Source organism: Sceloporus occidentalis, unplaced genomic scaffold (genome assembly GCF_023333645.1).
Source record: "Sceloporus occidentalis isolate IW3139 unplaced genomic scaffold, rSceOcc1.0.p SCAF_7, whole genome shotgun sequence".
Classification (NCBI taxonomy): Eukaryota; Metazoa; Chordata; class Lepidosauria; order Squamata; family Phrynosomatidae; genus Sceloporus; species Sceloporus occidentalis.
The window spans coordinates 95,446,671-95,459,588 of NW_028316987.1; the positions used below are offsets into that span (position 1 = coordinate 95,446,671).

Below are 12,918 nucleotides of genomic sequence, written 5' to 3' on the forward strand. Positions count from 1 at the left end.
TTAGGCAAGTCACACACTCTCAGAATCAGAGGATAGCAAAGGCAAACCCCTTTTGAAGAAACTTGCCAAGAAAACCCCATGATAGATTCGCCTTAGGGTCGCTATAAGTCGGAAACGATTGAAGGCACCCAGCAACAACAACAATATAGGGTTGGTTTTTAAAAAAATAATATTTATTGAATTTTAACAAAATATAAAATTTCTCCTATGTGCGTAATCATATTAGTACATCATCAAAAGAAAAAGAAGAGAGAAAGAAAATATATGTATGTGTATATATACATATATATATCGTAAAAGAAGAAAAGAGGGAAAAAAGAAAGAAAAAGAAAGAAAAAAGTGAGAAAATTCAATATAAAAACCAAGAGAACAGATAAATTGTCATCAGCATCCTTTTGTATATATTTATGTAAACATTATGATTCTCTTAAACCTGTATCTATTGGTACCAGATTATATCTAAAGAAAATACCACTGAATAAAAAAATTTCTGCAAAAATCGAATTTGGCTTTTTTGTCCCTATAAATCTATCAGTCTTTTTCTGTTAATACCACATTTCCCCACCTCTTCCCCATTTCCTCTCGTATTCTTGCTTTGTTATCCCTGCTGTATACATTGTCAGTTTATCCATTTCTTTAAAATCATGAACTTTTATTTTCCATTCTATTATGTCTGGTATTGTCTTTGTTTTCCAGTGTCTGGCATAAAACATTTGTGCTGCCGTAATCAAATACAATATGACACTAATCTGATTCCTATCCAGCTTTTGTTGAATTACATCTACAATGTTTAGTAGAAATAATTCTGGGGCTAGGGGTATATTTATTTTTAATACTTCTTGCATTGCTTTATGTATCTTCTTCCAATATTTTTGAATTTCTTCACATTGCCACCATACATGATACCCTGTTCCCACTTTCCCTCCACACTTCCAACAGTTTCCATCCACATTTTTTGTCATTTTAGCTAATCTTGAGGGGGTCCGGTACCATCTCTGCAGAATATTGAGGTAGTTTTCTTTTAATACATTACATTTTGTAAATTTCTGGTTGTTCTTCCACAATTTTGTCCACATTACTAAAGGTATTACTCTTCCTATATTTTCCATCCATTTTATCATGGTTTCTTTCACAGTTTCTTCTTTTAACTCAATATCTAGGAGTACCTTATAATTTTTTTTAATAAATCCTTTTTCGTTTCCCATTATGATTTTGTCAAATCCCATTTTCTCCATTTCTATTCCTTTGTTTTTCAGATCTTTATTAAATTCTAGTTTTAGTTGTTCGTAATGTAACCAATTAATTCTTTCCCCCTCTTGTTCCAGATCTTCTTTTGTTTTTATTTTTATCTCCCCCTTTGTGCTTAACAGACAGTCTTCATATTTTATCCACTTGTGGCTTCCCTGATGTTCCTCTTTGTGATATGCTTCTTGCGGGGAGGTCCATCTCGGTAATTTTGAATAGAAGAAGTCTTTAGACTTTTCCCAGATTTTAAATATTGCCTTTCTGATGTTATGTGCATTAAATCCTTTGTCTATTTGGTCATGACACAAATGTGCATGCCATCCTAATTTCATGTCTACCGCTTCTATATCTAATAATTTTTTATTGTCTAGCAAGATCCATTCTTTAACTCATAGAAGTGCACAGGCGTTATAATAGAGTTCAAGATTAGGGAGACCTAGTCCACCATTTTCTTTCCTATCTTGCATCACTTTGGATTTTATTCTGGATTTTTCCCCCTCCATATATATTTAACTATGTCTTTATTCCACAATGTAAAGGATGATTTATTTATTTATATGGGCAGGGCTTGAAAAAGAAACAGCATTTTAGGTAACACGTACATTTGAATTGTCGCTGTTCTTCCAAGAAGTGATAAAAACTTACTGGTCCAATTGTTTAAATCTTCTTTAATTTTTTTCCAGACAGCCTCATAATTATTTTTATATAACTCCTCATTATGATTAGTTATTGTTATCCCTAGATATCTGATTTTGTCAGTTATTTTAAATTTGGTTTTCTTTTTTAATCTTTCGATTTCTTTTTGTTCTAAGTTTTTAGTTATAATTCCACTTTTATTTTTGTTTATCTTGATTCCAGCTATTTCCCCGAATTTTTCCAGTATTACTTCTACTTTTTGGATACCTGTTATTGGATCGTCAAGGAATATTACTACTTCATCTGCATATACTCGTAGATAATATTGGAAATTATATAGGGTTGATTTATGTGACATGCAAAGGATCCATTTTAAGTCCACTTCAAGCAAAAGGTGGAAAGCAACTCCTTGGTTGCTGTAAATTGTTTTGGTTGGGGAGCATCACAACAAAAACCGTCCACATTTACTGCAGAAAGAGACTCTTACCTCTACATTGGTTTTCTCTATCAGCCCAGCCTAGTTTCTGGTCCTCTGTGGCTCCTTCCAGTTGAGAAATTAAGGAGGAAAACTCCACTGAGGGGACAGAACATCCTGTTCGTGGAAGCAAGGTAAGAAATTATTATTATTATTATTATTATTATTATTATTTAATTTCTATACTGCATATCAGTGAACTATCACACCCTAAGCAGTTTACAATGTGGAAGCCAATTGCCCCCAACAAGCTGGGTATCTGTTTCACCGACCTACGAAAGGTTGGAAGACTGAGTGGACTTTGGAGCCAACCTCTAGGATTGAACTTACAATGTTGTGGCTGTAGGACCAGCATTTAACCACTGTACCACCACTGCTCCTGGTAGTGGCAGTTAGTAGTAGTAGTAGTATTCAATCTTTTTTACCCAAAATTGGGACTCAGATCAGCTTACAATTTAAAGGAATAGTAAAGTGGGCCCTCCACATTCACTGGGGTTAGGGGCGCAGGACGCCCATGAAAGTGGGAAAATTTAGTCCTCCTCCTTGCCTTGGTGAAAGCCAGCATGATTTGTCTGCTGGACTACGACTCTGGAGACCAGGATTCAAATCCCCGCTCATCTACAGAAACCCATCGGGGGACCTTGGGCAAGTCTCACTCTTTCAGCCTCAGAGGATGGCAATGGCAAAGCCAAGAATACCCTGTGATAGGTTCGCCTTAGGGCTGCCATAAGTCACCTTGCACTGGCAACATCAACTTACCCAACGAGAGAAGCAAAGTGTAGTTTTCCAGCATCACTTCCTTGTGTAGCTCCTTCTGCCAGCCTTGCAAGGTAGTCCACTCCTCAGTAGAGAAATTGACAGCCACATCTTCAAATGTCACCTCCTCTGGTCCAACAACCATCCGAGATATCCTTCTTGGTACCTCCACCTAAATGCAATGAATTATTTTAGTATCTTGAACTGAAGGCTCAAAGAGATGCTTTGCATCAAGACTATCTAAAAGTTCACTATCTCCAGACATGGACCTGCAAAAGTTCTTTAAGAAGGGTTTCTCACAACCTCACAACCCTTCCAAGAATGTATGGAAAGGATGGGTGAGACTCCCTTGGAAGATGGCGAACGCTTGTTCCTTCATTGAAGGTTTCTAAGCACAAACTGGATGGCCAATTCTCACAGAGGCTTTGGCTGTGGAAGGTTGGACTTTATGGCCCTATCCAACTGAGTGATGCCGTCACCACTTCATTGGGAAATTGGGAAGAACTACTCATGGAAAGGAAGCCATAGGAGTGGAGGTGCATCCAGGGAAAGCAGGAATCACCTCGATGGCTTCTGACATCTCTTCCTGTCACCTCACCGAATGTGACAAATGCCAGGGCAACCTGAGAAGATCTGAGCTGACAATCTTTGCAGGGTTGGTGCAACCACCAAAAGCAATCAGTTATTGATCACTGTAATGAACAGAATTGGCCACAGAGGAGTATTCTTGGCTTTCTGATGGATTTGGGAAAGCTGTCAGTCACAATCCGACATCTCCCCCTTCCCCTCTTCCTTCTCCTCCCTGTCCTCTGAGAAAGACCTCGGCCTGCCATGGTGTCAGGATTGGGGTATCCTACCATGATATTGTGCTGGGGAATCCTATTTTGTATCTCATTTATTTATATCCCACCTTCCTCCTGGTCCAGGGACTCAAGGAGGTTAACAAAATTTAAAACAGTCCAAGGCAAAACAATACAAAGAGGATGCCAAGGGTCCACTGTCATTGAGTGGTGTGAATGGTCCCCATGGCAGAAATATAGGAATCACGAAGCTTAAACTGTTTATAATCATAACTATCCTAGAATTGGAAAGAACCCCAAGAACTATCCAGTCCAACCCCTTTTCTGTCATGCAGGAAGAAACCATCCAAGCACTCAAGAGAGATGGCCATCCAGCCTCTGTTTCAAAACCTCCAAAGAAGGAGACTCTACCACTCCCAAGAAGCTCTTACTGTCAGGATGTTCTTCCTAAGGTTTAGGTGGAATCTCTTTTCCTGTAGCTTGAATCCACTGCTCTGTGTCCTAGTCTAGTCTAGTCTAGAAAAGGCCCTGCCTCTCTCAGACTCGGAGGAACGCAATGTCTCCAACGCATTACAGTGCATTAATGTAGTCAAGTGTATCATCATGCTTCTGCAACACAGGCTACCCTTGTTCTAAGCTAGATTTCAAAAGGCCAAGATACTTGGAAGAACCATCAGACACAAGAAAAAAGCCACACATTTTGATGTGCTTGTTGGCAAGGCGAAAAGCCAATTACTGGTGCAGTCTAGGGACAAACCAACCCAGATTCACCCAAACAATATTGTAGCAGCGAAGAGGAAAAACCACAAAAGCAAAATAGCAGCTGTCGATATTGGCAATGGTCTGACACACTTCTCACACACAAAACAAGACTCACAAACATAGTGGTTCATCCAAAGTTCTGAACGCTTTTATCTTCAGTTACAATGTGTACAATACAACACACACACACACACACACACACACACACACACACTCCAACTTCTCTCCATCAACCTCCGACCAACCACAACTCCAACTACCGTATATACTTGACTATAGATCAACCTCATGTAGTTAAGGGCAGATTTGGGGGCCAAAATTATAGATTTCAATATGGCCTGTGGATAAGTTGAAGTTAAAACTTTGGGGCATGTAACAAAGGAACCAAAGGACAAAGCAAAGGAAAACAATGCCATATAATATACAAAATTCTAGCATACCTGTTTGGGCTCCCACCAAAGACTGGATGGATGAGAGAGCAGAAGATGCTAGTGCTTTCAGGACAGATTACACGCTTGCCTTTCACCAAAGGATGGTTCCTTTGACTATAAATGTTAGTCAAAAACTTGACCCAATAAACCTGAATCAACTTATGCACAGGTCAACGTAAGTATGGTGCTTTAACTCCTATATATATATAAAAAGTACAGTACTTGCACTGACCTTTGGATAAATCGGCTCAAGGTTTTTGGGTCAATTTTTTGACTAAAATTTCTAGACTTATACATGAGTATATAGAGTATAACTCCTCATTAACCCATACTGACCAGTCTCGTGACCCACTTATATATCAGGGTAGCTCTGGGTCATTACTCTGTGTCCCATAGCATGATACAAGCTTGCTGCAACTTTGCCTCGTTCCATGTGCCCATGCGTGTCTGTGTCTGTCACACAGAATACATGTCACTCCATGTCACCTGTCACTCAAAGTATTTTTATTTAGTTTAAGATTCCATTACTCCAACAATGCTATCACTTCTGTGGGTAGCTGGCACAACAGATCATCATCATCATCATCATCATCATCATCATCATCATCATCATCATCATCATCATCATATCATATCTCTTTCCTGCCTCTCCTCAAGGTTCAAGGTGGGGGGGCGCATGTTAAAATACAAAATGCAATTTAAAAAAGAAACACATAAAACCAACAGTTAAAATACAATATTCTGTACTATATAAAACCGTTACTATACACTCATAAGAGTTCATATACAGATTAAGAAGTCATGATTTAAAATTGACTGGGTAGACATGTTGGAAGAGATGCGTCTTTAATGTTGTTTTAAATGCCGTCAGAGGTTTCAACTGTCACATCTTCTCTGGCAGGTCATTCCACAATTTGGGGGTAGCTGAAGAAAACGTCCTCCGGCTGACAGTTGGCAACCTAGAGTAAATGTCCTCTAGAGGACCTGAGTGTTCGGGGCAGATTATATGGGAGAAGGCAATCCCATAGGTAACCTGGACCCAAACCATGTAAGGCTTTAAAGGTAATAATCAATATTTTGTACTTTGCCTGGAAACTAACTGGCATCCAGTGGAGTGATTTTAATATTGGTGTGATATGATCAGTCTTGGATGTCCCAGGAATCAGTCTGAATGCCACATTCTGGACCAGTTGGGAGTTTCCAGGCTTGGTACAAAGGTATTCCAAAGACGTCCTTGCCATTAGCTAAGGTGGCACCAGACACATCCCAGCAAAGTGGCACAAAGCCCATCCTGCAGTTTGTGCTCTTGCCCTGAAGCCTTTTGCTGCCTTTGTTCATTTTCTAGTTTTTCTGGGGAACGGTGCATGGCTGACTTGGGGCCTAATCCAGCCTGACAGGGTGGTCTTTTCACGAAGAAGGCTTTAATTCCAGGTGCGCTTCTGGCTTGGCTCCCCAAGTTGCATGCCATCACCTCCTCCGTGATAAACACGTTTTGCCAACCTTGCAAAGGGCAGCCAAGAGAATCAGGGTTGCGTCATAAGGAAGAGTGGATGGACAACCAGCTCTCTCACTTGTTTGGTTTTTTTCTCAATTTGTGTAAACTAGGGCTGCAGATGCGCTGCAGAAATAATCCAGTCTGAGACCACTTTAACTGCCATGGCTCAATGGTAAGGAATTCTGGGAACTGTAGTTGGTTCCGGATCCAAAGATTAATTGAGCACAAACTATCGATAGTGAAAAAATAACAATATGGCAGAAGAAATTAACCTAAAAAGTGTGAAACAACAGGAACAGTGTGTGTATGTATATGCATATACAGTATATATACGCACACATATACACATACATATATGTGTCTGAGGATATATACACATCTGTGTATATGTTTGTGTATTTTTTATTTTTTCCTTTTCTTCTCCGTTGCTTTTGCAAGAAATGTGTAAGTTTGGACAATAACAATGTAAGCTGTTGCCTCAACAGATTGGGAAATATTTATTTAACTGTCTTGGTTTGTATTGTTTGTACTGGCGTTTATTATATGTGAATGTGTAATATGGAGGACAGAGAGAATGGGGGGTTGTTCTGAATACAGTCTAATGTTTTGTGTACTGTGTATTTGTAATGTGTATGAAGATCAATAAAATATCAACTGCATAATAATAATAATGTCAGAGTTGCAAGGAGGAACTCAGGAATTTGGAAAGCCATGCCTCCCTCTTTTGCCATCAGTTGCCAATGAGTGGCGCCCGCAGCGTTTGTTCTCCATCTTCAACTCGCTGCTTAAACCTCCCTCTCCTCCTGTCTCTTCATCATTCTCTCCTAATGACTTTGCTAATTATTTTGTCTCCAAGATTACCACCATTCGCTCTGAGATAGTCCCTCCTGATTCCTCTTCTGCTCATAATCTTCTATCGCCCTCCCCTAAAAAATTTTCTGTGTTTCCTCCTCCCTCTTTGGATGAACTATCTACACTTCTGAACTCTTTCAAACCTGCAACCTGTTCTCTTGATCCAATTCCTACTCGTCTTCTAATTTCTATAGCTCCCTCTTTTCTGCCCTCGCTTCTCCATATCTTCAATCTCTCCCTCTTTACAGGCTCCTTCCCTTCGGACTTCAAACATGCTCTCATTTCCCCAGTTCTGAAAAAACCTTCTCTCGACTCCTCCTCGTTGTCTAGCTATCGTCCGATTTCTCTTCTTCCCTTTCTTTCTAAGGTCTTGGAACGGGTTGTTTATTCTCGCTGTCTTGAGTTTCTTGAAGCCAACTCCATTCTTGATCCCTTTCAGTCTGGTTTCTGCCCAAGGCATTCCACAGAGACAGCTCTCACTAAGATCTCGAATGACCTTTTACAGGCCAAGGCTAATGGCCTTTACTCTGTTCTCATCCTTCTTGATCTGTCTGCAGCCTTTGACACTGTTGATCACTGCCTTCTAGTTGACATACTCTCTGACCTTGGGTTCTCAGACTCTGTTCTCGACTGGTTTCGATCTTATTTGTCTGGCAGATCCTTTGCAGTGGTTGCAGGCGGTCAGACTTCATCCTCTGTTCCCTTCTCTGTTGGAGTTCCCCAGGGCTCTGTTCTGGGTCCCCTTCTGTTTTCTCTCTACACACTGTCCTTAGGAAAACTCATTAGCTCTTTTGGCTTTTCCTACCATCTGTATGCCGATGACACCCAGCTGTATCTTTCCGCCCCTGACCTTTCTCCAAGGCTTGATAAGCAAGTCTCGTCTTGTCTCACAGCTGTCTTGCAGTGGATGCGCCATCGGCGTTTGAAGCTCAACATGTCCGAGACGGAGCTTCTTGTCTTTCCTCCTAAGTCCGCCCTTCAACACTCCTTTTCTGTCTCTGTGGACAACATTTCTATTCAACCAGTCCAGCAAGCCCGCAGTCTTGGTTTTATCTTTGACTCTTCTCTGTCGTGTATCCCTCAGATCCAGACCACAGCCAAGGCTTGTAGATTGCCAAAATCCGACCATATCTCTCCGCCTCTTCTGCCAAGATCCTGGTCCATGCCCTAGTGATCTCACGACTTGATTATTGTAACATCCTCCTGGCTGGGCTTCCTCTTTCTCACCTCCGTCCTTTAATTTCTGTCCAGCATTCAGCTGCACGCATTATCACTTCCACCCACCGCTCTGACCACATCTCTCCTGTGTTGGCATCCCTTCACTGGCTCCCACTCCCTTTCCGCATTCAGTACAAGCTCCTGCTGTCGACGTTTAAAGCCCTCCATGGGCTGGCCCCTCCTTACTTATCAGACCCTCACCTTCCCACCAGGGACCTCCGTTCTGGTAGTCAGGGTGGGCTGTCCCAGCCCAGGATTTCCTCTACCCCATCTCGGATTCGCCTGTTTTCACTCACTACCCCTCACTCCTGGAACCTTCTTCCCCCGCGAGACACAAGGGCCCTGATCACTTCTTTAACCAGCTTCAAAACGGAGTTGAAGACCATCCTGTTCAGGGCAGCATTCCCAGGCATTGCATAATTGTCGCTTGCTATTTGATGTTCTTTTGTTGCCTGTTTTATTGAATCATTTCCTATATTGCTATGTATTTTATATGTATTATCCTACTAGAGAGGCCCCCTCCCCACCATCTTTCCCTTCTCCTTTTGTGTTGTGTCTTTTTAGATTGTAAGCCTGAGGGCAGGGAACCGTCCAATTAAAAAGATTGTATGTACAGCGCTGTGTAAATTTACAGCGCTTTATAAATAAAGGTTAATAATAATAATAATAATCAGTTCAGGGTCCTCATTCAGGCTTCTCTCCCCCAGCTGCAAGGCCTGCCTGCGTGCCTCCTGGGGGTCCCTGGCCCCGTCCTAATGAGCTTCTCCTGCGAACGAAGCCCTGCTCAGCAATTCTCCCATCGCTGCTCCATCATCCTGCCAAGAAAGTGCTTCTGCAACTGAAACAAAACTGGATAAGGAATTTAAAACCAAACAACAAACTCCAAGCTGAGCAGGGTTCTCGAAACAACTGGGAGATGGAAGGCAATAAATTAGGAAGGGCACCGATTTAAAATACTGATCGCAATTCAAAATGACTGTAACAAACTGGAAAACAGGTCCAGAACTAACAAAATGAATTTCCACCAAGATCAATGGATAATATGACATTTAGGCAGGAAAGCATGGAATGTACAAATAGTGGATGGATGACACCAGGCTTGGAAGTAGGACTTTGTCCTTGTTTCCGGATGCAAAATGGTTCCATCATAGATTGAGTCCTCCAGATCTCAGCAGATATAGGGAGAGTATCCCTTGTTTGAAAATCTGAAAAGCAGAGCTCTGGAGCCACAACAAACTACAATTCCAGGAATGTCATAGCATTGAGCCAGGGCAGTCAAAGCGGTGTCAAACCAGATTATTTCTGCAGTATGGATGCAGTGCTTGTGTTCAGCCCTAAATAAAGTGGAACTACTAGAATGCTACACCAGTGGGATTCCAGCCTAAGGCTCCTCTCTAAACTTTGGGAAGCGGCATCTCTTAGATTACATTAGGACCACTTAAGGCAGGAAAATGTCTCAGGGCACCTCGGGGATCAATACGAGTTATTTTCTTTTCAGGAAGCGTATTGATTCCCCCGTTGCCATAAAAGTGTCATTGGAAACAACAGCCCAAACGATTCAATGGACCAACAGCTCAGCTCAGCCGGCTCTGAACCACAATCCTAGAAAGCAGCAACAAGATATTTATTTTAACCTTATTCTATTTTAAAACAAATGATCTGTTTTAATATTGTCATAGTTTGATTCCATTTTGATGGTCACTTTAGTAAGTTTTTAATTGTACTGTGTTTTTAGACTGTAAGCCGCTTTGAGTCTCAATTCTGGGGGGAAAGTGGGGTAAAAATAGATGATGATGATGATGATTTGTACCCCGCTTTCCCCCCAAAATTGGGACTATTTTGTGGACTAATTAGAACTTACTATTATTATTATTATTATTATTATTATTATTATTAATCTGAACCACACCATGATGCCAGTTTGGGACCACCAGAATTGTCTTAACTCCATTCTAAGGAATCTTGGGATTCATAGTCTGGAGAGGGACTTAGAATTTTCCGCAAAAGAGTTCTAGACCACGGGCATCAACTTTGGGTTTTCCATTTGTTTGCCCCTACTGACCCTACAGCTCTCTTTTTCTATTAAGCTGTTGAATTAAAGACATTTGTCACATTCCCAATGCTTCAGTGGGTCTAGCCTAGTGGGGGATTCGCACCTCGATTTATCCCCATCCTCCTCACAGGCTGCATTTTAGGGGCTCCCCGTAAATAGCCTGGAGAAGAGAAGGTTGAGAGGTGATATGATAGCCCTGTTTAAATACTTGAAGGGAGGTCACTCTGAGGTTGGAGGAAGCTTGCTTTCTGCTGCTCCAGAGAACAGGACCCGGAACAATGGATGCAAGCTCCTGGAAAAGAGATTCCACCTCGACATTAGAAAGAATTTGCTAATAGTCAGAGATGTTCAGTACTAGAAGATGCTCCTTCAGTGGAGAGTTCTGGAGTCTCCTTCCTTGGAGCTCTTTAAACAGAGGCTGGATGGCCATCTGTCAGGGATGCTTTGATGGTGAGTTCCTGCATGGCAGAAGGGGTTGGACTGGAGGGCCCTTGGGCCCTTTCAACTCTAGGATTCTAAGCTTAGTTGAATGAATCAAACCTGGCACATCCTCACTACCTCAGTGGGTCCAGCCTAGTTATCCCCATCCTACTCACAGGTTGCATTTAGGGGCTTCCCACAAATACACACTCTCTCAGCCTCAGAGGAATGCAAAGGCGAACCTCCTTCAGGAACAAATCTTGCCCCCAAAAGCCATGATCAGGAGACCTTAGGATCGCCATAAGTCAGAAATGCTCACAACAACAAGAACAAGAGCCACCTCTTGAGGCTCCCTGAGTCCTAGATTTCTCTTGGGACTCCTTGGGTTCTAGCTTTCCTTGGGGCTCCTTGAGTTCTAGATTTCTTTTGGGGGCTCTTGGGGTTCTAGATTTCCTTGGAACTGTTTGAGTTCTAGTTTCCTTGGGCCTCCTTGAGTTCTAGCTTTCCTTGGGGCTCATTGGGGCTCATGGTTTGGAAACCATGAAGCCCTATGAGGAAGGACTTAGGGAATTGCTGGGGATGTTTATCCTGGAGAAGAGAAGGTTAAGAGGTGATATGAGAGCCCTCTTTAAATACTTGAAGGGATGTCATATTGAGGAGGGAGCAAGCTTGTTTTCTGCTGCTCCACAGACTAGAACACAATGGAGCAATGGATGCAAACTCCAGGAAAAGAGATTCCACCTCAGCATTAGGAAGAACTTCCTGAGAGTAAGGACTGTTCGACAGTGGAACAAAGTGCAGTGGAGTCTCCCTCCTTGGAGGTCTTTAAGCAGAGGCTGGATGGCCCTCTGTCAATGGGGATGCTTTGATTGGGATTTCCTGCATGGCAGAAGAAGGGGGTTGGACTGGATCAGGGCCCTTTTTGGGCTCTTCCAACTCTATGATTCTATGATTTCCTTTGGGGCTCCTTGGGTTCCAGAGTTCCCTGGGGCTCCTTGGGTTCTAGCTTTCCTTCAGAGGCAGAGGGTTGGGTCCGAAGGAGTCCAGAGGTCCCCAAACGGTGCACCTGTTTGGACTTCATCTCCCAGAATCCTCAGCCAGGTGGGCCAGCCGCCTGGGATTCTGGGAGCTGAGGTCCTGGCGTCCCCTTCTGCCCAGCAGCCCCAGAGGGGCATTGGGAGGCCCTTCTTGGCGGGTCTGGGGTCTGGACCTGACACGGGAGAGGAGGAACGTGTGAACCAGGGGCGCCGGAGACACGTGTACTCCTCCCAACACCCCCCGCAGGAGCCAAAGTGGACTCCTACACGCAAAGCCTCCTTCTCCCGGCATCCCCACGTTCAGGGAGACACGCGAGTGGCCGAAACGGGGTCCCCTCCAGATTAAGAGCCCGGCCGCCTTTGAGACGGAGCTCCCAGCCTCCCTCCTCTCTCGTCTGAAGGAGCCTTACCTGACGCGTGTCAGGCGCCCGTCCCGACGAGACGCTGCCCGCCTCCTGGGGCTCCATCCCGGACCCGCTCCTCCCGGAGAAGGAGAAGGAGAAGGAGAAGGAGAAGAGGGCTTCATTCGATCCCGCCTTTCCCCGCCCCTCCAGACACGCGACACGCCTCTGGCGCCTTGTTCCCACGTGACGCCAGCCAAGCCCCGCTGGGAGATGTAGTCCTTGGCCCGCCTCCTTCCCTTCGCCGCCGGAAAGGGCTCCGGCAGGAAGGCCAGGCCGGGAAGGGCCCCTCCAGTCCGGCCTTCTTCATCAGAGGAGTCTCCCTGGGTCTGGCGGG

The 12,918-nt window shown here is 43.4% G+C and overlaps 1 protein-coding gene across 3 annotated transcripts in view; it reads right to left on the bottom strand.

The window, feature by feature from the left end:
- The window catches only part of LOC149310152 (uncharacterized), a 45,938-nt gene extending 33,265 nt beyond the window's left edge, over positions 1 to 12,673 (bottom strand). For all 3 annotated transcript variants that reach the window (XM_089533800.1, XM_089533798.1, XM_089533799.1), the window contains exons 1-3: positions 12,591 to 12,673; positions 3,116 to 3,284; positions 2,369 to 2,473 (exon numbers count right to left, since the gene is read on the bottom strand). In XM_089533800.1, the coding sequence (XP_089389926.1) occupies positions 2,369 to 2,473; positions 3,116 to 3,284; positions 12,591 to 12,647 (331 nt within the window). In that variant the 5' untranslated portion in view covers positions 12,648 to 12,673. The remainder of the gene's footprint in view (positions 1 to 2,368; positions 2,474 to 3,115; positions 3,285 to 12,590) is intronic.
- Between the last annotated feature and the right edge of the window lie 245 nt (positions 12,674 to 12,918).